Source organism: Girardinichthys multiradiatus, chromosome 4 (assembly GCF_021462225.1).
Source record: "Girardinichthys multiradiatus isolate DD_20200921_A chromosome 4, DD_fGirMul_XY1, whole genome shotgun sequence".
NCBI lineage: Eukaryota > Metazoa > Chordata > Actinopteri > Cyprinodontiformes > Goodeidae > Girardinichthys > Girardinichthys multiradiatus.
Window position 1 is genome coordinate 36,058,874 of NC_061797.1, and position 27,147 is coordinate 36,086,020.

Consider the following 27,147-nt stretch of genomic DNA (forward strand, 5'->3'; position numbering starts at 1 on the left):
AAAGTACATTACAAAAAGACTATAAGCTTCAACTCCAATTAAAGGTTGTTCCACAAATTCTTATTTATCAAATCTGTCATTCCCCTTCACATGTATGCACCACGTTGTGTTGGTCTATCACATAACATGGCTGTAACCTGAAAAAATGTGAAAACGTCTAAACGTAGGCACAGCACTGTGTGTAATAACGGTAATGGGACAATAGATGGCGCTAAAGCACCTGTAGCTGACACACTCAGCCCGGGCCCAGGGAGAGCTGCAGTAACAACCCCTGGCTGGCTGTCTGACTGCGGGTAGCGCCTATACAACACTCCGTACAGCAACAACATCCTCGGCAAGGTGTCTGATGCTGAGCCCCCTGCCCTCCAGCCTCTCTTTCCAGCCGTAAGTACAGTCTGGATCCGTTGAGTCGTCCATACAGTTGTAGCAGCTTACGCGTTTGTTTAAGTAGAGAAAATGACGGTGTACGTTTCAAAGGTGACCAGATGTTTCTCCTGTTCGTCTGGGCGCTAGCTTAGGTTAGCCTGGTAGCAACATCCATTACGGTGAAGGTAAACCTCGACATTAAACGGCTTAAAATGAAGTGTTAGCTTCTAGTTCCTCTCAGTGTTTTCCGTGTTTTTGGTGAACCAGTAGAAGCCTTTCATTATTTCTGCACCGTGTATCAAACGCAACGATCGCTATATATATATATATATATATATTATATATATATATATATATATATATATATATATATATATATATATATATGTTGTGTTTGTGTATGTATGTATGTATAGTGTGTGTGTGTGTAAACATGTAATTGAGAGCTAAGAATTATGGGAATCTGACATTTTGTTTTGACTGCAGGCTGTGTTTTGGTGTCTGATTAAGATTTAGTTAAGGTCTGAGTGTAAAATATTGACATAATATTTAAACTTTTCTGTTATTCATTATTGTAGTTAAGCAGAGTTTAACTCTAGCCAACATCAGTGCTCCACCTAACTAATTGGGATAGTTTAACAGCAGATTTTATGGTTTTTATGCCAAACCCATGAGATTTCAATGAGTGCTGCCAAAATGCCAAGGGCGCAGCTAGAGGGTTTTGTAAGGGGTGGCCAGAGGGGGGCGGTGTGGAATACCAAAAACAACAAATTACGCCGTCGCTATTGCATTTGATAAAAAAAAAAAAAAAAAACTTTATCCCTGTTCGGATTTTTATTTACTAATTAACAGTTTGTTTTCAAGTATCTATATCCAAAAGATCAGCTACTTTGACACATTAGCAAATGTTGTTGTTTTTTTTAGCACCTGTAAAATTTTGTTTCCGTCACTTTCAAAAGCTGTCTCTCTTTTAGTTTTTGACCTACATATATGAGCATTGTGTCATTTAAAAGTTTGATTTAAGCTCTTACAAATGACAAAACCTGTTTTGACATAAAGATATTTTAGAAATTTCACAAACATACCAAATTTTACAATTAAAAGTGGACTCTGAAGGAGAAAAAAAATGGCACATGAATATTTAGATAAAAAATAAATGTTGGAACTTATCAAAGCTCTACTAAATTCAGTCTTAAATGAGGGAAGAAAATCCTTCATATAAGATCGGACCGAGGTGCAGTAGTGTTATCAGGGTGGCCCCTGACCCACCCTTGGTGGTGCCAATGGATTATGCAGTCATGGTTAACCACTCGTCTATGACTAGGTTTCATGTCATTTTAGTTATTAGTTGTGTTCTTGAGTTTTAACAATGAGATCAGGGTCTGTCTCCTCTTCCACTGTTGTGTTTGTCCATTTGGTTGAATGACACTGTTTGCTTGTGTCCTCTTCTGTCTTGTATTATTCATGGCCCTCTTTGGAGTAGGGACACTGACATAAAGAAGGGAGGATGGATGTCTCTGTGGGAGAGGAACGTTGGAGGATGAGATCCTGCGTAGCAAAGAAACTCCTGAAACAGAGCAGAATAACATCTGTGATTAGGATCTTGAAGTTGTTTAAAGTGTGAAATTCAAATGTCAGAGTTGTTTGTCATGGCGTGGGGCTGTTAATTGCCCAGAGGGGCATTCAGAGACTGACGTTCTTACCACATTAATGCATAGCCCTGTTAAGTTTGTCATTTTAAACAGGTGAGGAAAAGCAAACGGTCCTTTAATTCAGAAGGTCTCTCTCTTGGTAAAATATACAATTCTAGTGAAACATAGATAGTCACAGCATGTTATGTGCTCTCATCTCTCTTTAGATGGAACAGGCTGCAGGAAACCAGGACAGCTCTGTTCCTCTGAGATTGGCTATAATTAACCTGAATCTGTGTGTTGGTGGAGATTGGATTGTTTTCATATATATAGCCATGCATTAGTGTTGCTTTTAATTTGCTTATTCATCTCTATTTTACTTTCATTCATATCGTAATCAGTTCCAATGCTGTTACCACTTTAAAGCTGCATTAGGAAGTTGCCTTTTAAGATGAAAACCTAGTGCAACAAATGGCTTAACCAGTTCCAGTGTTACAAGTGCAGCTATAGTCTTAAGTCTGTGTTTGGGCCAGCATGTTAAAGGGCAGCTTTAGTGTTTGGTGAAGGCTTGAAGTGGTTTATCTAGTTGTGTCAGTCTTTACTCTTGCTGAGCCAACTGTAAGCTTATGCAAGGCATTAAGTGAAAAAGGCTTGCTGTTGCACAATACTGATTTACCTGTTTGTTCACCTGCCTGCATTTGTTCCAGAGTACCAAGCAAAGAACTTTTCCTATAGCCGTCATTTCTGACATTAAATGTATTATGTTTCCAGGACTGCTGTGTAGTCCAAAAAAGTCCCGAATCTGGTTGATTAATTTTCTATTTCTGAATAGGTATGGGAAAAAAAAAAATTGGGAATGGAAAATGTTTAATATTAATAAAGGTATCACAGATCACAAATTGCTTTTTTAAATAATTTATATTTATTGTTGGATGATCTGTAACCAAGGCTGCACGGTGGTGCAGTTGGTAGCACTGTTGCCTTGCAGCAAGAAGGTCCTGGGTTCGATTTCCGACCGGGGGTCTTTCTGCATGGAGTTTGCATGTTCTCCCCGTGCATGCATGGGTTCTCACCGGGTACTCCGACTTCCTCCCACAGTCCAAAGACATGCCTGTTAGGTTAATTGGTCACTCTAAATTTCCCTTAGGTGTATGAATGAGTGTGTGTATGGTTGTTTGTGTGTTGCCCTGCGATGGACTGGTGACCTGTCCAGGGTGTACCCCGCCTCTCGCCCATAGACTGCTGGAGATAGGCATCAGCTTCCCCGCGACCCACTATGGAATAAGCGGTAGAAAATGACTGACTGAGCTGTAACCATAGTGGTTACAGTTATAGATTTATAAATTGAGCTGTTTTAAGTTGCATAATATTTAATGTTTGCTTTCATATGCAAAATATTTATTGTATCTTAGTCTGTCACACAAAGGCTTTTTGAAATACAACCTAATGGCATAAGTGCATGGATTATTATTATTATTCTTCGTAAAACCAAAGGTTGTGAAACTCCAAACCATAACTTTAAATATTTCCCGTAGGAAATGCCCCGTGAGTTTAATCGTCTGAGCATGTATATGTTTTCTTGTGATGCCATTTCCTAATACGTAGCACAGCATTTGTTTGCCATTAAGTAAGATCTTTACCGGTTAACAGTTAAAATCAGCTAGACGAATACTGCAGCACAGGGTGATTCAGGTTTAAGACAGAAAGAGATGGAGTTGGAAAAACTACTGTAGCTTAATTTTATTATCTCTTCTGGTTTCTAAGTTTATTTGAGAGCTTGGGAATGATGCAAAACTTGTTTTATGTGTTTTTTTCCCCTCTTCTCTCTAAATAGAATGTAACCCTGCAGAAATTCTTGAGCTTTGTTTAAAGTCAGGTTGTTCAGTCTTGTTTTTGTCATCTCTGCAGGCTTGAAGAGAGGCGTCCCTGACTGCCATCACTGGCCCTTGAGCTGGCGAAGCCAATGGATCATGGTGGTTACTCCCTAAATTTCCTTACAAGATATATGATCGAATAAAATCTCAGAACAATAAGATGTGATTTAAGAGTGAAAGTAACAGTTGAGGACAGGGAATATTGTTTTGGCAGCTTTTTAGCTATGCTCTGGTTGCTGTTGTCTCAAGTTGCAGCTGAAAAGCTTTAAATAATGTACACAGCCAGCTGAGCGCCTCTCTCCCTGGGAAATCAGACCTCCTACTTTTGAAATAGATTTTTATTATTTTCTCAACTCGGTTCATTTCGTCTTTCTACCGTCAGGTCTGTTTGAGATGGAGGGCGGCACAATGTCACAAGTTCATGTGGACGGCTTTGAGCTCTGTGACAACTTATCTAACTCCGAAGCCCTCACAGCCCAAACCCGAAACCTCAATGAGACGCTCGCACAAACTCTTTCCCAAACTGATGAGGGAGGAACGTGCAGCTCCATCCAAAAAACCTCCCTGGACAACAATGGGAAGGAGGAGGTTGAAACTGGAAAAGAGGAATACTTAGAAGGAAGCAGAGATGTGGATGAGGAAGAGGATGTCGATCAAGTCATGAAGGAAGAAGAGGAGGAATCTGAGACATCAAGCTCTTTGATATGCTGCCAGTCTCCAGATACTCCCATGACTGATTCCTCATATTCAGAGACAGGTAGGGAACACAATGTATTACTGCTCAAAGATCCATGCTGATCATCTTTCACACAGAGCGTTGTTTTAAATCTTTCTGCCTTTTTAAGGGTTTTTAAAAATAGTTTTTTTACACTTATTTTAAGGCCAGCATTAATTTGAGGTAAAATTATTCATTAAATGGAAAGCAGTGGGTTAAAAATGCAAAACAAAAGTTTTAGACTTTGTCTAGTGTAAAAAAACATTATATCAACTTAGAATGTGCAGGATTCCTTCTACGTTCCCTCACTCCTGCTATCTCACACTCCCACATATCTGCTGCTGTGGTAAGCATAGTACATTTAAACATGCAGGGCATGTGGCAATCACTCACCAGAGCAGAACTGTCACATCCACGTTAGTCTTGTGTTTGTTCATGAAATAACTAAACAAGGAATCAGGTTTGACCTTGAAATCTGAACAGGTATGTGTGTAGAACCTGTGTTCCAGTTTGAAACTAATTGGCTAATGGCTTAATTAACTTTTGACAAAATATCAATACTATTATGTTGATTAATTTATCATATAAATACAACACTTAAAATATTTTCCCACCATATTCACATCTAAATGAAGATTAATGCATTGAACCCTGAATGCACCTGAATACCCGAAATATCAAATTGGGCCGACAAATATTTAGCATAGATGTTCTATAATACATTTAATAATATTTGTACGTTTTTTTTATGTATTACTAATACTTAAAAAAAAAAACCGTTATTATTTTTTATAACATTTAACTTCGTGTCACTATTCTGTTCTACATACAAGCTCTGTCTCTTATAAGTTGCGTTCAGCCATCTTGAACTTAAAATAAAACAGGAACCGGCCACCTGTAGTACGTGCATCCTCCACCAGAGGGCATAAGACAAGTATAGGATTCAATACAGCAGGTTTTTGATGAAAATACCAACTAACTAAAGTCAAAAATGATGAACTTGGCTTTTTATAGGGTTAATGTGAGCATTGGGTCTGTGATGGTTAGGGGAAACGTATATCTTCTAACAAGGATAAAGACACAAGAGTCTTTCATTTAAAGTTAAGTTTTTTATGCTGACATTCTTAAGCACATGTGCATGGGAAGACGGCTTTCCAGTGGGTGCTGTAGGTAAATCCAGCACAGATTTCATTGTAATTATAACATTGAAGCTCTAAGCTGGTTGATGCGTGCCTAACTCAGCAACAATAACCTATGTTATGCTGCTGGTTAGTACACATTAATTGGGAGGCACTATCAACATTTTACGTTATTATTTCTCTACTGGTTAATAGTGCTGCAACTAACACAATTTTTTGTTAACAGTGCCACTTTAAAAATACAATATTGGTTGCCTATTTAATGTTGTTGTTGAGTAAAGTTGTTTTTTCCACTTCCTGCCATGTTACTGCTCTAGTTTTCTTTATCTGTATCTCTTCTATGTTGATGGCTACATATCTTTGCCTCCGCAGGCAGTCTGCTGGAAACTCCATATCCCTTCAGCCCCAGGACCAGTCCAGAACCTACATCCCCTGTCATTCCAGTTCTTAGCCCGGAGACTTTGCATCCCACTAATTCATTTGAACTGAGTCCGAGCAGTGTGGAAGTCATTTCTAGGGCCACCAACTCTGGATTGGATTCAACCGAAACAGAGGCTGTCAACTTCAGACAAGTAGAGTCAGTAGATTTAACTTCACACGTTACAACGTCAGGCACACAGCTTGGCAGCTCTTCTGGGCCTAGATGTAGCACAGTAGCCTCTGATACAATATTAAAGGACTCCTGTCCAGAACAGCCTACCTCTTCCAAGGAGCCTGTCTCCAACTGTGGGCCTACTTTTTCTGGAGGGACCAGCAGCTCAAGTACAGGACCTGTCATCTCAGCTGGGCTCAGCAGTTCTACTGAATCCACTCTTTCAAGAGTAACAGCACAACCCTCTACCTTCATTACAGGGAGTAATACCACAGCTAAAGAGTTCACTAAAAGCTCATTACCTACATCCTTAAATCAGGAACAGTTTTCCTCCACTCCAGTTCCTGATTATTCTTTAGTTTCAACCTGCTCAACAGGATCTATTTTAAACCCAGCTCTCCTGGAGTCTCTCGAGGAGCAGGCAGAAAGCGATGATGGTACCCACCTTCCACACTACCTTCATCAGGTAATCTGGTAATCTGTGTCCCATTTGATGGCGTCTTGCCAGCTCGTTATGCACTCCTTCTGCCATTATGGTCTATCTGAACCTTTGCTTTCACACGAATTTTTAAAGGGCTGTTACTTATTCACTCAAACCCATAATCGGAATGTCACTTTGCACCCTTGGGCAGGGGTGTTTTCTACTGCAGGCATGTTCAGAAGCCACATGTACACTTCATTAAAAATCCCACACAGTGTTCACCCTCAGGTTCTCTGTGTTAGTTTCACTCTCTCTCAGAGAACTGCATGACTGAACCCATATGTTCTGAGGCTTGATAATGTTTGTGGCAGTTTGACAAGCACACCTGACCTGTGCTTGCTTCCAGGTGAAACAGGTGAGTGTCTGAGCAGTAGAGGAAGACTGCAGGCAAGAGAGGAACAGAACACCTTTTTCCCATAATTAGTTTGGGTTAACCTTGTTGTTAGTCACATCCTGGATGTGGTATGTTTTGGTCACTCAGAACTCAAAATAAAGGTTTATTCATGCCTTTGGTTCTGTAATAGTTATCTAAAAACTCCGACAGAATGAGTGATGACTCTAATTGTCGTAATTTTTATAATATTGGTTTGTCTTCTTTCTACAAACATAAATCTTCGACAGGACAGATTTCACTTTTTTGTGCATGCTGTTGTTTTCTTTCAGTTCTGCTACTAATCACATTTTTTGATTATAATCTAAACTAACTTTCCTCCAAAAATCAAAAGCAATTTTATTTAAGTTTTGTTTAATAACTTTCTATAATCATCAAAGAGTTTTTAACTCGGAAGTTAGATTTACCCGAACCAGTACCTGCCTTTATTATTATTTCTGTATTTATAAAAAAAAAAAAAAAAAGAGTATTCAGAATGTTAAATATGCACCAATTGATCTGGAAATACACAAAAACGAGGCTCAGTTCTGAAAATAACCATTTTCTATTGTAACCTTTAATCAAAATGAAATAATCCCCCAACACCTGGTATCAATGTGCCTCTAACAACACAGCCACAAGGTGGCAGAAAAGTACCAAATTATTTGAACTGCTGTCCCTGTAGTGTAGCTGAACCTTCCAGGCACATTGTCATGTTTTACTGAGACAGTGCCGACGCTACTCTCATTAAAGCTGAATTTCTAACCCATAAACCCTAAATGTTTCAACCCCACTCTGCTTTACGTTCAGAGAGAGTTCCTGCAAGTTATTGTTGTGTCAGGTTTTAGACCCGCATCAGGAAATAAAAACAAACACACAAAGATTAAAATTTAAAACAGGCTGGCTGTAAAGACACTCCCTCTAAACTGGAATTGCATGTGTGTCCCATCCTATAAGCATAAAAAGCCTTGTTTTAACTGCTGTGCCAGAAGCTGCAGTTTATTATTGTGATGTGAGCAATATTTAAACGCTATAGAAAACATAGCAAGCAGATCTGAAAACAGCCTAAAGCAGGTCCGGATCCCAGTATGGTAACTAGAAAGCCATGCAGTCGTCACTGCCCTCCCTTGATTTGACATGCGAGAGCCTTATGTTTCCTCCTCCTCCCTCTTTGCTCTCACACACATGCTCCTGTTGTTCTGAGATCAGCTGGGCGACATGAAAGCCACGCTTGCTGAAAAGAGGTACAGGGTATTTCACGATCTCTCGTTTTTCTTTCTAATTATGCATCAGTCTTTTTTACAGTGGTTTCTCAAGGGAAACAACAGAACGCTGAAGCTACTGTATCATGTCCCATCATGTTTTTTCTGTTTCTTTGTTAATGATTACAGAAGTAAGCTCTTTTTCCTGTAGTAGTCTTATCTTATATCTTAAATGTTTAACACATCTTGTGCCATATTGATGACTTTTCATGAAAACGTTTAGTCTCATTGTACACCCACATTATACCAGATGCTCTGACCAGTTCTGTTATAGTGAGGTGATCTGATAATTAGCCTTTTAAACTCTGTGCTCTCTCTTTCCTTTCAGATCGCTGAGACCTTTGTCCTTCAGAAAGACTGTATCCTTGCAAGCCTGTTGAGTTACACGTGTGGGGACTGTTTTTGTTTGACTGTGTTCATTTTAGTGTTTTAGTATTATTATATTCTACTGTGTAGAACAATCATTTTGTTGCTGTGCATATGAGGTTACCGGCTCTATAAAGCATAACTCTGTCATATCCATGTTCTCAGGCCAACAAAGAATGAAATCTAATAACAGGAAAGGATGATGTAAGGGAGAAGTGGAATCGCAGCGTAGAATTAGACGTTTAATCAGAGGGAGGGAAAGACAGTGGGTGTGAGCAGATGAATGCATAAGAGAAAAGGGAAAGCAAGCTTAGCTGCCCTGAATCTATAGAGGGTTAGTTAGTGAGAGAAGGCATTGAGCTGTGTCAAAGAAGGCTTGTGTTTTGGCTGCTCATATCCATAAACATGAGACTTCAGGCCCCTGTCCTCCAATTTATCTGTTCTCTCTTTGTGTTTCGTCTCCTGCTCACCAGGTCACCCTGCAGTATGACTTAAAAGTTTCTAAAGAACCAGATATTCTTAGAACGTTTTAAAATGCAACTGAGCTACAGTTCTGACCCCCAAAATTTTATCTGTCCCCTCCTTGAACTGGACCAAATGTTTGGATAAACATTATTTGAACATCCCGTTTAGATCACAATTACTAAAGAAATGAGAAAAATACTATGACCTTCCAACAGGCTCCAAGTAGCACAGTATGAATGATTCAGGTGGAAGTAGTTTCATTTAGAGCTGCACACCATATTACATCTCAGTAGTCTTTGCAAAATCGCTTCATGCACAATCGCAGTTGCAAAGGGCTGATCGGATGAGACGTTTGGAAGGCTAATATATTTCAGCCGCCATGCATTTGTGGTCTGCATGTCATTAATAGAGTTTCTCGTCCTCGATATTGTAATGATCAACATGAAACAAGCCGTAGTAGAATGTGGGTTCATTGCATCATGCAACAGCATGCATGTTTGATTCGATACAATATTCCAAGGTAATACCACTGTTGTGAGTTTCCTTTATATTGTGCAGGTTTGCTGGATTGTCCTGAGTTTGGTGCCTTTCTTACATTTTAGTGATCATCCTGCTAGTGTTTTTGTTATTCAGGAGTCTAACAAACCAGAAATAAGTCATCTATAGATAGCAAGTTTAACAGCCAGATCTAAAGAAGTAAAACAAAGTAAACATTTTAAATAAAGTAAAATAAAAAATAGAAAATGTGTCTTACCTTAAAGTGCCTGTGACACGCTTTTCCCACAAATGCAGAAATTGAAAGAAAACATCTTAATATTGAAGGAATTTGGCAGTTATTGACATGATATTAGGATTAAAGACATGATAAAAGAATTGTGAAACAAAATAAGCATATTTCAATGTTAAATTTTGCAAGTCCAAAGTCACCTGGAAATGACATCAAAAGGGAAGTCTCCAGTCATTCCTTTTGTGACCTTCAATGATAAACGGTTCAGGTAGAAGCCAAGTTGCGTTAAAAACAGTGTTAATATGATGAAACGGTGCATTGCCGGTGGTGGCAGCAATACTACAACATCGGCCGTTAGTCTGCACTACTTTGCTGCAGCGAAGAGAAACAGAGCTACCTGGATCAGAACTAGAAAACTGATGAAGGATAGATCATACGCAGATCGCGCAATAAAAGCCAGTGATAAATGTGTCAGCAAGTCCAAAACAACTCATTCTGTGGAAATTAAACCAGTTAAACTGCTTCATTTTTTGTTTTATGCCTCCAGATATTTTCATGTGTTTAGTTCTACAATGGGTGAGTTCACTGAGTGCAGTGAAGCTATATTTGTTGTTTAATTTGGTGCATTTAATGTATAATTGCTTGGTTTATAATACCTTAGTCAACCCAGTAACTGATCTAATTGATTTGATGTTACCAACTGCTACTGTATACAGGTCCTTCTCAAAATATTAGCATATTGTGATAAAGTTCATTATTTTCCATAATGTCATGATGAAAATTTAACATTCATATATTTTAGATTCATTGCACACTAACTGAAATATTTCAGGTCTTTTATTGTCTTAATACGGATGATTTTGGCATACAGCTCATGAAAACCCAAAATTCCTATCTCACAAAATTAGCATATCATTAAAAGGGTCTCTAAACGAGCTATGAACCTAATCATCTGAATCAACGAGTTAACTCTAAACACCTGCAAAAGATTCCTGAGGCCTTTAAAACTCCCAGCCTGGTTCATCACTCAAAACCCCAATCATGGGTAAGACTGGCGACCTGACTGCTGTCCAGAAGGCCACTATTGACACCCTCAAGCAAGAGGGTAAGACACAGAAAGGCGTGTGCAGGAAATGGGCTACAGGTGCCGCATTCCCCAGGTCAAGCCACTTTTGAACCAGAAACAGCGGCAGAAGCGCCTGACCTGGGCTACAGAGAAGCAGCACTGGACTGTTGCTCAGTGGTCCAAAGTACTTTTTTCGGATGAAAGCAAATTCTGCATGTCATTCGGAAATCAAGGTGCCAGAGTCTGGAGGAAGACTGGGGAGAAGGAAATGCCAAAATGCCAGAAGTCCAGTGTCAAGTACCCACAGTCAGTGATGGTCTGGGGTGCCGTGTCAGCTGCTGGTGTTGGTCCACTGTGTTTTATCAAGGGCAGGGTCAATGCAGCTAGCTATCAGGAGATTTTGGAGCACTTCATGCTTCCATCTGCTGAAAAGCTTTATGGAGATGAAGATTTCATTTTTCAGCACGACCTGGCACCTGCTCACAGTGACAAAACCACTGGTAAATGGTTTACTGACCATGGTATCACTGCTCAATTGGCCTGCCAACTCTCCTGACCTGAACCCCATAGAGAATCTGTGGGATATTGTGAAGAGAACGTTGAGAGACTCAAGACCCAACACTCTGGATGAGCTAAAGGCCGCTATCGAAGCATCCTGGGCCTCCATAAGACCTCAGCAGTGCCACAGGCTGATTGCCTCCATGCCACGCCGCATTGAAGCAGTCATTTCTGCAAAAGGATTCCCGACCAAGTATTGAGTGCATAACTGTACATGATTATTTGAAGGTTGACGTTTTTTGTATTAAAAACACTTTTCTTTTATTGGTCGGATGAAATATGCTAATTTTGTGAGATAGGAATTTTGGGTTTTCATGAGCTGTATGCCACAATCATCCGTATTAAGACAATAAAAGACCTGAAATATTTCAATTAGTGTGCAATGAATCTAAAATATATGAATGTTAAATTTTCATCATGACATTATGGAAAATAATGAACTTTATCACAATATGCTAATATTTTGAGAAGGACCTGTATATGTATTTACAGTACAGACCAAAAGTCTGGACACACCTTCTCATTCAAAGAGTTTTCTTTATTTTCATGACTATGAACACGTGGAATTATATACTGAACCAAAAAGCGTGAAACAACTGAAAATATGTCTTATATTCTAGGTTCTTCAAAGTAGCCACCTTTTGCTTTGATTACTGCTCCGCACACTCTTGGCATTCTGTTGATGAGCTTCAAGAGGTAGTCACCTGAAATGGTTTTCACTTCACAGGTGTGCCCTGTCAGGTTTAATATGTGGGATTTCAAGCCTTATAAATGGGGTTGGGACCATCAGTTGTGTTGTGCAGGAGGTGGATACAGTACACAGCTGATAGTCCTACTGAATAGACTGTTAGAATTTGTATTATGGCAAGAAAAAAGCAGCTAAGTAAAGAAAAACGAGTGGCCATCATTACTTTAAGAAATGAAGGTCAGTCAGTCCGAACAATTAGGAAAACTTTGAAAGTGTCCCCAAGTGCAGTCGCAAAAACCATACAAAGAAACTGGCTCACATGAGGACCGCCCCAGGAAAGGAAGACCAAGAGTCACCTCTGCTGTGGATGATAAGTTCATCCAAGTCACCAGCCTCAGAAATCGCAGGTTAACAGCAGCTCAGATTAGAGAACAGGTCAATGCCACACAGAGTTCTAGCAGCAGACACATCTCTAGAACAACTGTTAAGAGGAGACTGTGTGAATCAGGCCTTCATGGTAAAATAGCTGCTAGGAAACCACTGCTGAGGACAGGCAACAAGCAGAAGAGACTTGTTTAGGCTAAAGAACACAAGGAATGGACATTAGACCAGTGGAAATCTATCCTTTGGTCTGATGAGTCCAAGTTTGAGATCTTTGGTTCCAACCACCGTGTCTTTGTGCGGTGCAGAAGAAGTGAACGGATGGACTCTACATGCCTGGTTCCCACCGTGAAGCATGGAGGAGGAGGTGTGATGGTGTGAGGGTGCTTTGCTGGTGACACTGTTGGGGATTTATTCAAAATTGAAGGCCATACTGAACCAGCATGGCTACCACAGCATCTTGCAGCGGCATGCTATTCCATCCGGTTTGCGTTTAGTTGGACCATCATTTATTTTTCAACAGGACAATGACCCCAAACACACCTCCAGGCTGTGTAAGGGCTATTTGACCAAGAAGGAGAGTGATGGGGTGCTGCACCAGATGACCTGGCCTCCACAGTCACTGGACCTGAACCCAATCGAGATGGTTTGGGGTGAGCTGGACCGCAGAGTGACGGCAAAAGGGCCAACAAGTGCTAAGCATCTCTGGGAACTCCTTCAAGACTGTTGGAAAACCATTTCAGGTGACTACCTCTTGAAGCTCATCAACAGAATGCCAAGAGTGTGCAGAGCAGTAATCAAAGCAAAAGGTGGCAACTTTGAAGAACCTAGAATATAAGACATATTTTCAGTTGTTTCACACTTTTTTATTCAGTATATAATTCCACATGTGTTAATTCATAGTTTTGATGCCTTCAGTGTGAAGCTACAATATTCATAGTCAAGAAAATAAAGAAAACTCTTTGAATGAGAAGGTGTGTCCAAACCTTTGGTCTGTACTGTATATGAACTGTATAAAGGTTGGACAATGAAACTGAAACACCTGTCATTTTAGTGTGGGAGGTTTCATGGCTAAATTGGACCAGCCTGGTAGCCAGTCTTCATTGATTGCACATTGCACCAGTAAGAGCAGAGTGTGAAGGTTCAATTAGCAGGGTAAGAGCACAGTTTTGCTCAAAATATTGAAATGCACACAACATTATAGGTGACATACCAGAGTTCAAAAGAGGACAAATTGTTGGTGCACGTCTTGCTGGCGCATCTGTGACCAAGACAGCAAGTCTTTGTGATGTATCAAGAGCCACGGTATGTTCGGGTGCTAACCCGGATTGTATCCAAAAAACATAAAACCACGGCTGCCCAAATCACGGCAGAATTAAATGTGCACCTCAACTCTTCTGTTTCCACCAGAACTGTCCGTCGGGAGCTCCACAGGGTCAATATACACGGCCGGGCTGCTATAGCCAAACCTTTAGTCACTCATGCCAATGCCAAACGTCGGTTTCAATCGTGGAAGGAGCGCAAATCTGGGGCTGTGGATAATGTGAAACATGTATTGTTCTCTGATGAGTCCACCTTTACTGTTTTCCCCACATCCGGGAGAGTCACGGTGTGGAGAAGCCCCAAAGTAGCGTACCACCCAGACTGTTGCATGCCCAGAGTGAAGCATGGGGGTGGATCAGTGATGGTTTGGGCTGCCATATCATGGCATTCCCTTGGCCCAATACTTGTGCTAGATGGGCGTGTCACTGCCAAGGACTACCGAACCATTCTTGAGGACCATGTGCATCCAATGGTTCAAACATTGTATCCTGAAGGCGGTGCCGTGTATCAGGATGACAATGAACCAATACACACAGCAAGACTGGTGAAAGATTGGTTTGATGAGCATGAAAGTGAAGTTGAACATCTCCCATGGCCTGTACAGTCACCAGATCTAAATATTATTTAGTCACTTTGGGGTGTTTTGGAGGAGCGAGTCAGGAAACGTTTTCCTCCACCAGTATCACGTAGTGACCTGGCCACTATCCTGCAAGAAGAACGGCTTAAAATCCCACTGACCACTGTGCAGGACTTGTATATGTCATTCCCAAGACGAATTGACGCTGTATTGGCCGCAAAAGGAGGTCCTACACCATACTAATAAATTATTGTGGTCTAAAACCAGGTGTTTCAGTTTCATTGTCCAACCCCTGTTTATGTGTAGTTATTAATATAGCGAGATCTTGTCTGTCTTTACTAAATTATTTTTGAAAATCCGGATGTTGTGCTGGTTCTGTTTCCTGGTGGTGTGGTATGATTCATGCATATTGATTCCGACCATGCTCCAGCATTCGGCAAAAAATAGACTCTGGTGGAATTAGATGGCCGTCCACACGCTGCAGCACCTGAGGTTCGCTATCTGATGACAGCTGGCTTTCTTCTCCTGACTCTGCTGCGTCTCTCTGTGCTAGTGACTGAAATATATCTAAAGAAATATCAGATTCTTCGCTGCTTGCTGTCTGTGTTGCTGGCATTGCAGCAGTAGTTTACGTGCAGGAGTTCTCCTTTGATGTCATAAAAGATTGCAACAAAATCGCAAAGGAGGAAATGCCTTTTGAGTGAAATTTAAAACCATATATCTCAACAACGGTTCATTTCAGTGGCATGAATTTATATTTTAAAATATTTAATCAGTGTTTCCTTTCGATAAATGTAATTGGATTTATTATGAAAATTCAATGTCATAGGCACTTTAAGACAGTTTTAAAAAGCCGGGATTATTACAAGCAAAATATTAAAAATAACATTAATTCAAGATTAATTTCACATTGTATATTAAGGAATGGATCTGCAAGATCTTTCTGTATCGGTTTATGTTCTGCCTGTATGTTTATATCTTAACTGTTGCTCATCAGACCAGCGAGCATTATTGTTTATCCAGCTAGAGCAGCTTTACCACCAGAGAGTATTGGAAAACCTGAATGCACTTCAAGAGCAGTGGGGTAACACACAGCACACTTCTCTCAGATGCACACAGGCACAAACCCATGATCATTTTCAAAACACATCAACAGACTCTGTGTGGATTCACTAAATATCACGTTAGCCATTGCATGTGCTGGAATCTTAAACCTTCAAGTTTCTTACTTTAGCAGAAGAAAAGAAAAACAAGAGCAACAGCCTCAGCTGATGACACTCAACTCAAATTCATTTCCAGTAATCATTTCCTATTCTCTACCTGAAATGATTATGTAGAGTCATGCTTTTGTCTAACTCTTTCTAACTTAGTGAGTCACTGTGGAGGGACATCGCCTGAGCTGGCAGCCACCCACCTGGACTCTCTAAAACACATCTGCCAGACGCACACTAGGTAAGCCTGCATGTTTCTATGGATTTATTTACATGAACTGTTAAGATCAGGGGTGTCCAAAGTGCAGCCTGGGGGCCATTTGCGGCCCTTGGAGTGATATTTTGTATTTCTTTTGTTGATTCTGACCACAATTCAAGAATGGTACAAATCTGCCTGCCAGCAAAAGCAGTTGATGCAGATGGACACTTTTTTTTTTAGTTTTAAAATTAAATGTTCTATAAAATTGTAAACTGGTTTTTAATTGTATAGAAAGTTGGACCACAAATAGAGTTGGGCTTGACCATACTATATATAAATTAAGCATTTTTGAGGAAAGATTGACCCTATCATGGTCTTTTGATGTGAACTGACCAAAAAAACCCAATAAAGAAGAAAACAATTCCCTCAAAAAAGGGAATTATTTGCCTTTTATTTGAAAAGGCAAACATGTGAGATCCCTTTTTATGTTTCAGATGTACAATAATTTACAGACTCTTCTTTATAAAAATGAGAGTACATTGGTTTCATTAAAATATCGCATGTTGGTGCGCTTATAAAGACACATCAAAAAATCTAAATGTACTGTTGAGGCTCTAAAGAGGGCAAGGGAGGTAGCTGGAGAGCTGAGTTGGGGAGCAGGTGTGCAGTGATGATACACTTTATTTTCCACAGACGTTATAGTTGCAGCTATGCTCTGTACACTTCTGTTTGTACCTAGCTTGTTGGCTCAGAGGCATAATAGTGGCTCAGTCCCTTTAACACATCACCCCTAGATGACCAGAATATGCATCAGGGCTGGGTTGAATTGTTTTATGAAAAGGGCCTGGTATTTCAGGACATTGTTGGCTAAAGTGGGTCATGTACAAATATTGGAGGCTTTAAGAGGGGCTTGGTGGCCGTTTGGTGGAGCATAATGCGAGGAACCTAAGCATTTAAACTGACATATATTCAGGCCTGTGGATATGGAAACCTTGCAGAAGCCTTTATCAAACTCTGCGTTTACCTGCCTGGCCCCAAAATACCCCTCAGCAATGACAAAAAAGACAACAAATGGTATCTTCAGTGTCATGAAAACATTTTGTCTTTTTGTATTTAATGTTAGATAATCTGGAAAGTTTTTAGCTGCTTGAACAGCTGCTTTTATTCTTTAAACCTGCCATAAAAACTTGAAAAGTATATGTAAATAAATTCCAAGTTTTAAAACGGATTATAACAGTTCTTGTTTTTGAGAAATATGTTGACTAGCATCTAGCCCGGTTTTGGCTCAGTATGAATGGTTGACTAAGTGATCATAGTAGTAGAGTAGATTAGCTTCACCGTTAATGAGCTTACTTAGCATTTTTTTCTATGTCAGAATGAAAGCTGTGAGAGCACTTCTATGTGTGTCGTGTAAACTCTGTGCGAAATGATGTGTGTCTATATGTTTCTGTGACGTTGAGGACATAAATCCAAGAATGTGATGAGCAATGAAGTGATGGGTAAACCATATGGTCCCTGGTCTGTGCTGCTGCTGCACTTTTAGACATTTGAGCCACTGCACTGCTAAGGTTTCACACTCACACACAAGCACACACACGTACAAACTCGCACAGACCGAGTCCTGTTTCCCTGACTTCAGAGGACATTTCCTTGACTTCCATTAATTTTCTAGAGACTTTGATCCTAACCATCACTGCAGCTTATGTAATCCATTTCTAACCTTAAAACAAGTCTTTTTTGATCATTTAAATCAACCTTTTTTACCCCATAATGTTGCTGTGAGCCTCCAACCTCCCCTCACAGCTTGGGAACACAGACACACGTGCGCGCACATACACAGACACACACACACAGGCTCACATACAGGTTTTATTAGCCAGGGAAATGTGTGCAGGCTAATCTTAGATTGGGAGAGCAGAGAAGAGTCACACATCTTTTGCATCTTCTTTCACTAAAACCAAGACAGGACCTTCTGTGTGCTCAACCCACTAATTCTGTCTTTCTGTTTATAGACCAAGGACACGAGATGCAGAGGTAACACATCTGTAGTTTTCATTGTATGTGTCTGTTTATGTAATAAATTGCACATTTCTGTTGACCACCTCAGGTTACTAATAGCTTAGGACCTATTTATTCTTTGTTTTGCCAACAATTATGCAGCTAAGTGTATTTAAATACTCTAAAATAACCTAAAAGTGTATTTAATGTGTATGTGTATTCAGGTTGCTCTTCTGGACAATTTGAGACTTAAATTTGATGGTGGTGATTCCCGGTCTTCATGTATCTCAGGTACGTGAGTGCAGACGTATTAATAATCGGGTCATTAATTCACTTCAGTTCAATTCATTTTATTTATATAGCGCCATTTCAGTATTAATATTATTAATTCTTGTAGTTGTAAAAAGAAAGCAAGCAAATCTGCTGTTGTGTTGAAGATGTTTTTATATGAAAGCCATTTTTGCTTTCACATTACATCTGGGGCTGCAAACACATTACAGTGCCTGGTAGATATTCCTGCCGCTTGAATTCTGTCACATTTGTCATATTAGAACAAACCTTAAATGTACTTTATTTGGGATTTTATGTGAAAGACCAACACAAAGCAGCGTATTATTGTTAAAATAATACATGGTTTTCTTAATTTCTTAATTATTAACAAATAAATCTTAAGTGTGGTGTGCAGATATATTCAGAAGCATTGAGTAAATACTCTGTAGAAATAGCTGTAAGAACAGAAGAAGTTGATTAGATGCTTTATTCAGACTGAATAGAGAAACCAACAACTTTCAAGTCTTGCCACAGATTGTTAGTAGAGTTTAGATCTGCACATTTGACTGCACTGTTTTAACACATGAATATGCTTTGGTCTAAAGACATTTCATAGTAGCTCTGGCTGTGTGTGCAGTGTCGTCCTGCTGGAAGCTGAACCTCCACCACAGTTTCAGGTCTTTTGCACCCTCTAACAGCTTTTCTTCTAGGGTTGTATTTAGCTTCCATGTGTTGCTAAAAGAAAAGCATCCCCACAGCATGATACTGCCACCACCAATACTCTAGAGTGTGCTCAGTGGGCTAGTTTCCTACCTCACATAGTGTTTAACATGCAGGCCAAAAAGTTGCATTTTAGTCTCTCTGATCAGAGCACCTGCTTCAACATGCTTGCTTGTTCCCCTGTATGGCTTGTGCCAAACTGCAGAGAGGAAACTATATGGCTTTCTCGACAACTTCGACACTCTTCTATAAAGATGAGTTTGTTGAATGCATGATTAATTGCTGTCCTGTTGAAAGATTCTCTGCAGCTCCTCCAGAGTTACCGTAGAGCTGTTGGCTGCATCTCTGATTAATAATGCTCTCCTTGATGGGTCAGTTTAGGTGGACAAACTGGTTTGCAGTTGTGCCATACTCTTTCCATTTTCATATAATGGATAGAACATTGCTCCATGAGACAGTCAAAGCTTTGTGTTTTATTTTATAGCCTAACTTTGCTTTAAACTTGTCTCTTGTTCTTTAATGTTCTTTAGGAAGCCGCTGAGGTCTTCACAGAACCGCTGCATTAATGCTGAAAGTAGATTATACACATGTGGACTCTATTTACAATTTGGTGTTTCCTGAAGGCAATAGGTTGCACAAAGAGTAAAAGAGGGTGAATACATATTATTATTTTGGGAAAAAACAATCATCTATCATTTTCTTTCCACTTGATAAGACTCACTACTTTGTGTTGGTTTGTCACATAAAATCTCAAGAAAATCTGTTTTACCTTGTGGTCATTTTGACCCTAATGGGTATGAATAATTTAGATGGGGCAGTGTGAGCATTTTGTGATACTAAGGAAAATAAAACAGTTAAAAAAATATTTACATGCTAAGGAGGGTTAATATTTTTATATATCCTGCATGTTTTAGGTAATAAAAAATCCGATGTACGCAATTTCTGTTGGATTATATGCTACAATGTTAACCATGCTTAACATCTGCAATTCTAGAGCACATATGTGTATTTTCATGATCTTAATTAGAGTGTTGGTTGCTTGCAGTATAAGTGTATTATGAGTTTAAGGGATGCATGAATAAAAGCCATTCCTGCTATTTCATTCAGGTCATCAGGTTAAAAGAGTGATGGAGCAGAGAGCCAAGGACTCCTCTGGTCCTGCTACACTCTCTGCTAATTTGCTTGAAAGGCTCAATCTGCCTGAAACAGGCAGGGAACACCCAAATGGAAAATCAGAGAGGAGGGACATTTTTTATGGCTCTGAGCAGACTCGAAAGCAAGCTTACAGCTTAGAGGTGGAAGGAGGGGTAGAACGCACCACTTCAGCCCCGGGAAATGGGCTGCACCCCTCCACATCTGGGGGAATGGATCGCTCCGACCCCGCAGAGCAGCAGGAGGAAGATTTAGGTCCTGCACGGGAAGCAGAAGAGAAACAGGAGGAGGACAATAGTGAAGTGGAGGAGGCAGCAGAGGCTCTGGAGATGGAAGAAGAGGGGACAGAAGACGAGGACGAGGAGAGCGAAGGAGACTCTCATTTGTGTCAGGGAGCTCCCTCAGTGGAGACTCTGGTCAGTGGGGCAGGGTTGCAGCTGCACTGGGATGCTTCAGCTCAGGAGAAGCTACATGTATACCAGGATACTCAGGTATATCATTTATTCTTGTATTATATTTTATGAAACAGATTTCAAATGCATGCACGTTTCCATTTGGTATGAAGCTAGGGTGTGTATTCCTGCTATACTCGTTCAAATGTTCCCGCTTTTACTGGGACTAGAATTTTTATTTTATGCACAAGGTTTACATTGATGTGTTGCTTGTTAGGGCTGCTGGTAACAACCATTTTCCAGGAACATGAGATGGATCGTGTTCTTGTTTTTTTAAACTAAACAGCTGTTATTGACTCAGAGATGATTTAAAACGCTGTTACTGCATTTCACAGCACAGCAGATCAACGGCAAAAATTACAATTTTAGAAATCTTTTACTAAAACACTATGAATCTTTTAATGTCAGTAATCACATATTTGTCACTGTTAAAGTAACAGAGTTATTATAAGGAAACAGAGTTAAAAGAAGCAGGGTAAAAAGATCCAAATAAACTGGTGCGAAAGGACAGATCTATAAGTTTCCATTGTGATTGCAGGAGGGCTCTGAAACCTGCCTGAACGAGGAGGCACTCCCTTCCCAGGAGGCTGATCCGGAGCAACAAGAACCATATGCTGAAGAGAGGGAGGAAGAAGAGGACTGCAAAGCTGACTTTATCAGGAGAACCCCTTCGCTGGACGACATGGCAAAGCTCATTACCGTGGAGGAGGTGTGTGTATATGTGTCATTTTTTTTGTCCCAACTGTTTTCAGCACATTTGCAGTTTATTATGTTTTAAGGGTTCTGCCTGGATTTGTTCTTCCTGCTGTGAAGGACACGTGCTTTAAATCACGCCTAATATAATTTCCTAACCCTCACCATGACTCCTACTGTAAATTAGTTTTAACTCTATTGTACTAAAAATACAAGATTTCAAAGAGTTGGATGAATATTTTTTAGGCTGTTGTGTTTTATTTGAATTTAAGGTGCAGAACTAAAATGTATCTAGTTTATGTATCTTTTAAATATGTAAAATAGTCATTTGTAAGTGTTTTTCTTTTAGTTTTACAATTAATATCACAGGTGCTCCACATTGCACTGTAAGTGGGTTGAAAATGGTTTTAAATTGCTGGCTGATGTCATTGTTATTGCTTAATGGCAGCCGTGGTTAGACTGACTGCGATGCTCTGACATAATCTGGCCAAAGTTCACCTGCTGTCAAAGTCTGCTGGCTTGTGAACCAGAAGTCGCTTCTTAAGTCCAGTCCACATAACCTCTTTCACAGGGAAGCAGTCCCCGGCTGATAAATAGGTCCATAGTTCAGAACTGTACTGTAGGTTGTGTGGTGTAATTTAATAAATATTGCTAGTCAAGTCTTTTTAATTATTTTGTTTAAACCATCTAGCGTCTCTGCTGTCTAAAATCTCTGACTTTTGTCTGTTGTTGTGGGTCTCAGATCTCCCCTGCTTCTGGACTTGTCTCCATCTTAAAGAAGCGAAGTGTGTATGTGGACAGCCTGGCGAGTTCTGCTGGTCCGGAGCCCGGACCTGAGAAACCCACCGCCAAAAGACGTGTCCGCTTCAAAGTTCCTGATGATAGCGATGACCAGGGTACATTACTGCATTGATTTCCTGCAGTGTTTGCTTTTAATTATCTTAGTAACAGTTCAAGTTATTTAAACAGGAACACGCTGTAGTGCATAAATGTCAGGCGGAAGTTACGTGAGTTTTAATTTTAGTTTTTACAAATTAAAGTCTAAAAAGCGTGGCAAGCATTTCCATCCAACCCCCTGAGTGAATATTGCAGAAGGTCGTTACAGCTTCAGGTCTACTGGGGTACGTCTCCACCATTCTGTTGTGGCTCTTGTATGTTTAAGTTTGTCGTCCTGTCCGAAGCCAGACCTTCGCTCCAGTCTCCACAACTTTCTCCTTGGCCTGTCTGCTGTGTTCCTCCGTCCTCGTGATGCTGGTTGTTCTCTAATATTCTCAAGCAAACCTCTAAAACCTTCACAGAACAGCTGCATTTATATGGAGATTAAATTACACGCAACTTTATTTACTAGTTACATGACATTTGAAGTCAGGTGATTGCACTGGCGTTTAATTAGGGGTATTAGATTAAAAGGGGCTGAATACATAGGCACACCACACTTTATAGATTATTTGAAAATAATAAAAACATCTACTGTATCATCTTCCTTCCAATTGGCAATTCTGCACTGCTTTGTGTTGTTTATGACCTAAAACTGCCAAAATATAAAACTAAAGGCTGATGTTGACAAAGGGGAAAAGTCAAGGTGTATGAGCTTTTGGAGGGAAATGTGGTAGCCTACAACAAAAGGAGAACAGTTCTAAGCTTTGTTTCTTCATATCAATCACAGGAAAATGTATGCAGCTTACAATCACTTGAAAGTATGAGAAACGAGCCACGGTTCATTGCATAGTGCAGGCCTATGATCACTTCTAACTACATGTCATTTCATTTATTATTTTCTTTTTGTTTGTTTTTCTCTGTAGAAGTTGGTGGCAGCGACTCCTGTCTGCTCCTCTTCCTCCTTTGTCTGGTTACTGTAGTCATCAGTATCGGTGGCACCGCCCTTTATTGTGCTCTGGGTGATGCCCAGTCCTCGGTCTGTCAGGACTTCTCCAGAAATGCAGACTTTTACATCAGCCAGATACGCCGCGGGATAGCTCAGCTGCAACACTGGTATACCTCTGGGTCATAGCAGAAAACAGTTGGTCAACAACATGGAGCCTCTGGCATGTTGATTCCTGCAGTTCCTGCTGCTTCCCAGGACAATGGGTATTGAGGTTCCTCATGGTCACTAAAGAGCCTACTGCCATTTAATTTGTGGCTGAACATCTATTTGCATTTAGCATTTTCAAACCTGTAATGTTAATGCTCTGTGAATGCAATCCCCAGTGCACTTTTAAAAAAACATAGTTCAGATGTCTGTTTGCAGGGAAATCCGCAGAAAAAACTAAAAGACTTAACTTCTGATGTCTTAATTTTTGTACCATTGAAGATCTGCCCACTTTCTTACATTCTGCAAAATTTAACAAAGTCTTCTGTGCACGACCTTTGCTGAGAGAAGTTTAGTGCTTCAGTTTCAAATTTATTGGCTAAAAAAGTTGTCCTAACTTGCAAACTTACTGTTTGACACTGGTGTCCAACTTCTGCAAAAGATGGGGATGAAAATGGTGTCTAGTTTAACGCCATTTATCATAAGAGAAGAAGCTCATTAGATGTTTTATAATTGGTGCAACAACAGGTGTTGCTTTTACTTAGGATTTGTTTTTTAACAACAGAAAATTTTACTTGAGAGATATAACTTTGCATCTGTCTGCTACGTTGAATGAAATCTCCATGTCCTAAGTGTATCTTAAAATACGAAATGAATGTCTGGATGCTAATGATAAACTTTGCTTTGATACATCTTTTAAAGTGACAAAAATCATAGTGAATTTGTTAATATTTACCATCAGTGAAATGCTAATGGTGTACTATCATGTCATATATGTTCAATGTGGGTGAAATTGTGTGAAACACTTTATTTTATCTTTTGCATTTCATTTGCAATGAGCAGTTACTAAAGAGCTCCCTATTGTCTGTGCAGCACAGATCTGACTTGGTGCCCTCTTTAACTCTTTTTGGGTCTCCTGAGCAAGATCTAGTTTTGTGTAGCATATTTAAAATGTAGAGAAAATGGTGCACATCTGTACATGCTGTCAAACGATTGTTTATCATGTTGCACTTGAGACCGGTACTTTTTAAAACAAATATTTTTGAAGATTTTGCAATATTTCTACAGGCATTTTTATTATTTTTGTTAGGCCTAAACATGGGCATGAATTAAGATCATCAGATACGAAACCGTTCATATGGCCTAAATGTTTACACAGACCACTTCAGCACAGAACCCCTGAACTACTTGTTTGTGTCAAAATACGAAATGTTTTATTCATGTGAAATTTAGAAAAATATATATTGTTAACGTTATTTACTTGGTGTAGATAATCGATACAGGACCACATGAAGCTTTATCTGCCTGTGTGTTTGTTCTTTCAGGGAATTCTGGGAATTAATCTGCTAAGACAGCCAGTCTGTTCTGGTAGATCTCCCTAAAAATAATTTTAGAAAATGAGGATGAGTTGCCACCAATTGGTCTTCCATACATGTCATCGAGATAACATCATTTTTTTTATTTTTTTATTTATTTATTATCTATAAATCTTAATTTTGTCTCATTGAGGTCATTAAATAACCTAATAACCTCTTTTGACTCAACTCTAAGACACATTGCAATGCTTTCTTTGGTGTTGTGGAGGATTGATTAACAAACACTCGTGGAAATCCTCAAATCTCATACAAAGTGCTTTGGTGGGATAGACTAAAGTGGACAAAAGTGGGCGAAAATTAATGTTCCTTCCTACGTAATGTTTTCTTAAAAGGCTTATATCGTCTTTTTTATAAACTATTTTTTTCCGTTTTTATTTTCATTTTGAGGCTTGTAACACATGATAGTTATATTAATTTCCACCTGCTTAAAAATGAGAAAGAGAAAAAGCAAGAAGAACACAGCCTAAAGCTGCAGAAGAGTAATTATGTTGTGTTTGCATTGATGCTTGGAACACACGCATCAGTAAAAGTAATGACATGATAGTCTCCAGCTGAAGTTTCAGCTCATGAAGTGAAGATTTATGTAGTGATGTATCCACTGAGTAGGAAAAAGTCAAAAAAAATATTGCCAGAGAGCTATAGGTTGGAGACCTAACAAACCGGCAACCCATGAAGAGATTTATAAGCACTCGGTTCTTAAATCATAGGCAAATGACTGCTTGTGACAAAAATATTCATTCATATTCTGGCAGGCTTCAGATAAGCGATGTAATTTCTGCTCTGGTTCTGTCCAGCATTGTTACTCTGATGATGTCAGCATGTTCTTTTCAATTACTGTGCTGCCAGAAAGGCCCACATTATTTTGGCGAGCCATGTAGCGATTGTGCAAATTTTCCACATACTTGGTAGTTTAATAATGAGGACTTAACTACACTAAAGCAGTGTAGTTGTCAAAACGTTATTCCGAGGACCCTGTCCGTTAGGGCTGCACAATTTAAGGATAACATGCGATATATGACATCATCATCCATATATGGAAGTGCCTTCCAGTTTTAGTCTGCTCGAAAGGCTCTTGTACTTTCAGAAAAGTGCGTTTTGAAATCATTTACCCGCTTTGAAAACTCATGTTAAGACAAATTGAAATTTATTTTTCATACTTTCACTATTTTTAGGTTTTCTGGCTCTAATATATGATAATATAGGCCCTTTAAAGACTAAACAGTATTAGTCTCTCTCCAGGTGTGTCACTCAAAAACCTAATGATTTGTTTAGGACATGAGGATTTTCCTGTACTTAAGGAGTTGTTGATGCATTAATATTGATATTTTTATTTGCACTTGTCAGCTGGCTGGTTCAGATGACAATTATCAAAAAACTACTTTTATTTAACCTTTCAGATTATTTGTAATTGTTTATGAGACCAGGGATGTATAAGTGGTTTTAAAAAGGCAGATCCAACTTGTGGTTTGTGCTTGATCTCTTCAGATGACTGCTGTAGTTTATTTTCTATATTAACTTTGTTCTTTTGAGAACTTTGTTGATCCTCCTGGTCCATTATGTTTCTTCTGTCCTGATTTTCCTAACATAAATATGATTTATGACTTTCTGCCAATGCTGTCTTTATCATCTTCTGCATGAGAATTGTTAAACTATTCAAGTATTCTTTGTTTCATCTAAAAGTATTAAACCTGTTTTTATTTTTTTTAAACCTTTCAGCCCGACATTAAAAAGAAGTAGATAAATGGTGATGAATAATCAGAGTGTACTGCTACTCAGTCTGACAAGACTTTCATGCATCATTTTATAAACTCTGAATTGTTTTCTGAGTTGTAAATTTGGTTTAATAAAACAAATTTTCCTTATCTTGTCTGATATTGAAATCTGTTTAGTTTGGGAGCTTGTGCAGCATTTTGTCTGCGAGGGTTTATTTTCTGCTGCTTTTAAAATTATTTCAAATGTTGATGCAGCAGTGAAGAGTTTTGGCTACTAAGAACAAAGACCTTCACTCAGCTAAACTGCAAGGTTACTGTGTAAATGTAAGTGGGTAGAGATTTGCATGTTTTCCTTATTGACTTAATTTATGAACTTCAGTGATCTGATTCGGAGGAGAAAACCCACATGGACAGTACTGTCACATGGGCTCTGACAAAAAAAAAATCCAAAACAAATATAGCAATACAATTCAGTATAACAAAAAATATATATCAGAAACCATATTAGCATAGATGCTGGTTGGGTCAACAAAGTTTATATGTAAGAGAACTATAATGAGTATAACCCAAGTAAAAACAAATAAATCTGATCTTAAAGGAGGTAAAAGAGTGCTGTGCATAAAGTACAAACTCAAGACCTGGTTTCAGGTGGTCCAAATCTGTTTGGCTGCCTATTACATCAGTTCTGAGAACATCTTAAACCCACATCACCAGCCGGGCTGAAAAACCTAACCCTCCAAATCACATATGGTCT

The 27,147-nt window shown here is 39.4% G+C and overlaps 1 protein-coding gene across 1 annotated transcript; it reads left to right on the forward strand.

Moving 5' to 3' along the window:
• Window positions 1-253: 253 nt before the first annotated feature.
• On the forward strand, window positions 254-26,543 carry LOC124867087 (consortin-like). The gene is made up of 13 exons (XM_047363314.1): window positions 254-384; window positions 3,906-3,970; window positions 4,254-4,628; window positions 6,098-6,783; window positions 8,759-8,789; window positions 15,579-15,665; window positions 15,952-16,033; window positions 18,004-18,025; window positions 18,214-18,280; window positions 20,087-20,622; window positions 21,122-21,292; window positions 22,019-22,172; window positions 23,079-26,543. The coding sequence occupies exons 2-13, from the start codon at window positions 3,961-3,963 to the stop codon at window positions 23,285-23,287; spliced, it is 2,430 nt and encodes an 809-aa protein (XP_047219270.1). The 5' UTR covers window positions 254-384; window positions 3,906-3,960; the 3' UTR covers window positions 23,288-26,543.
• Window positions 26,544-27,147: the final 604 nt, after the last annotated feature.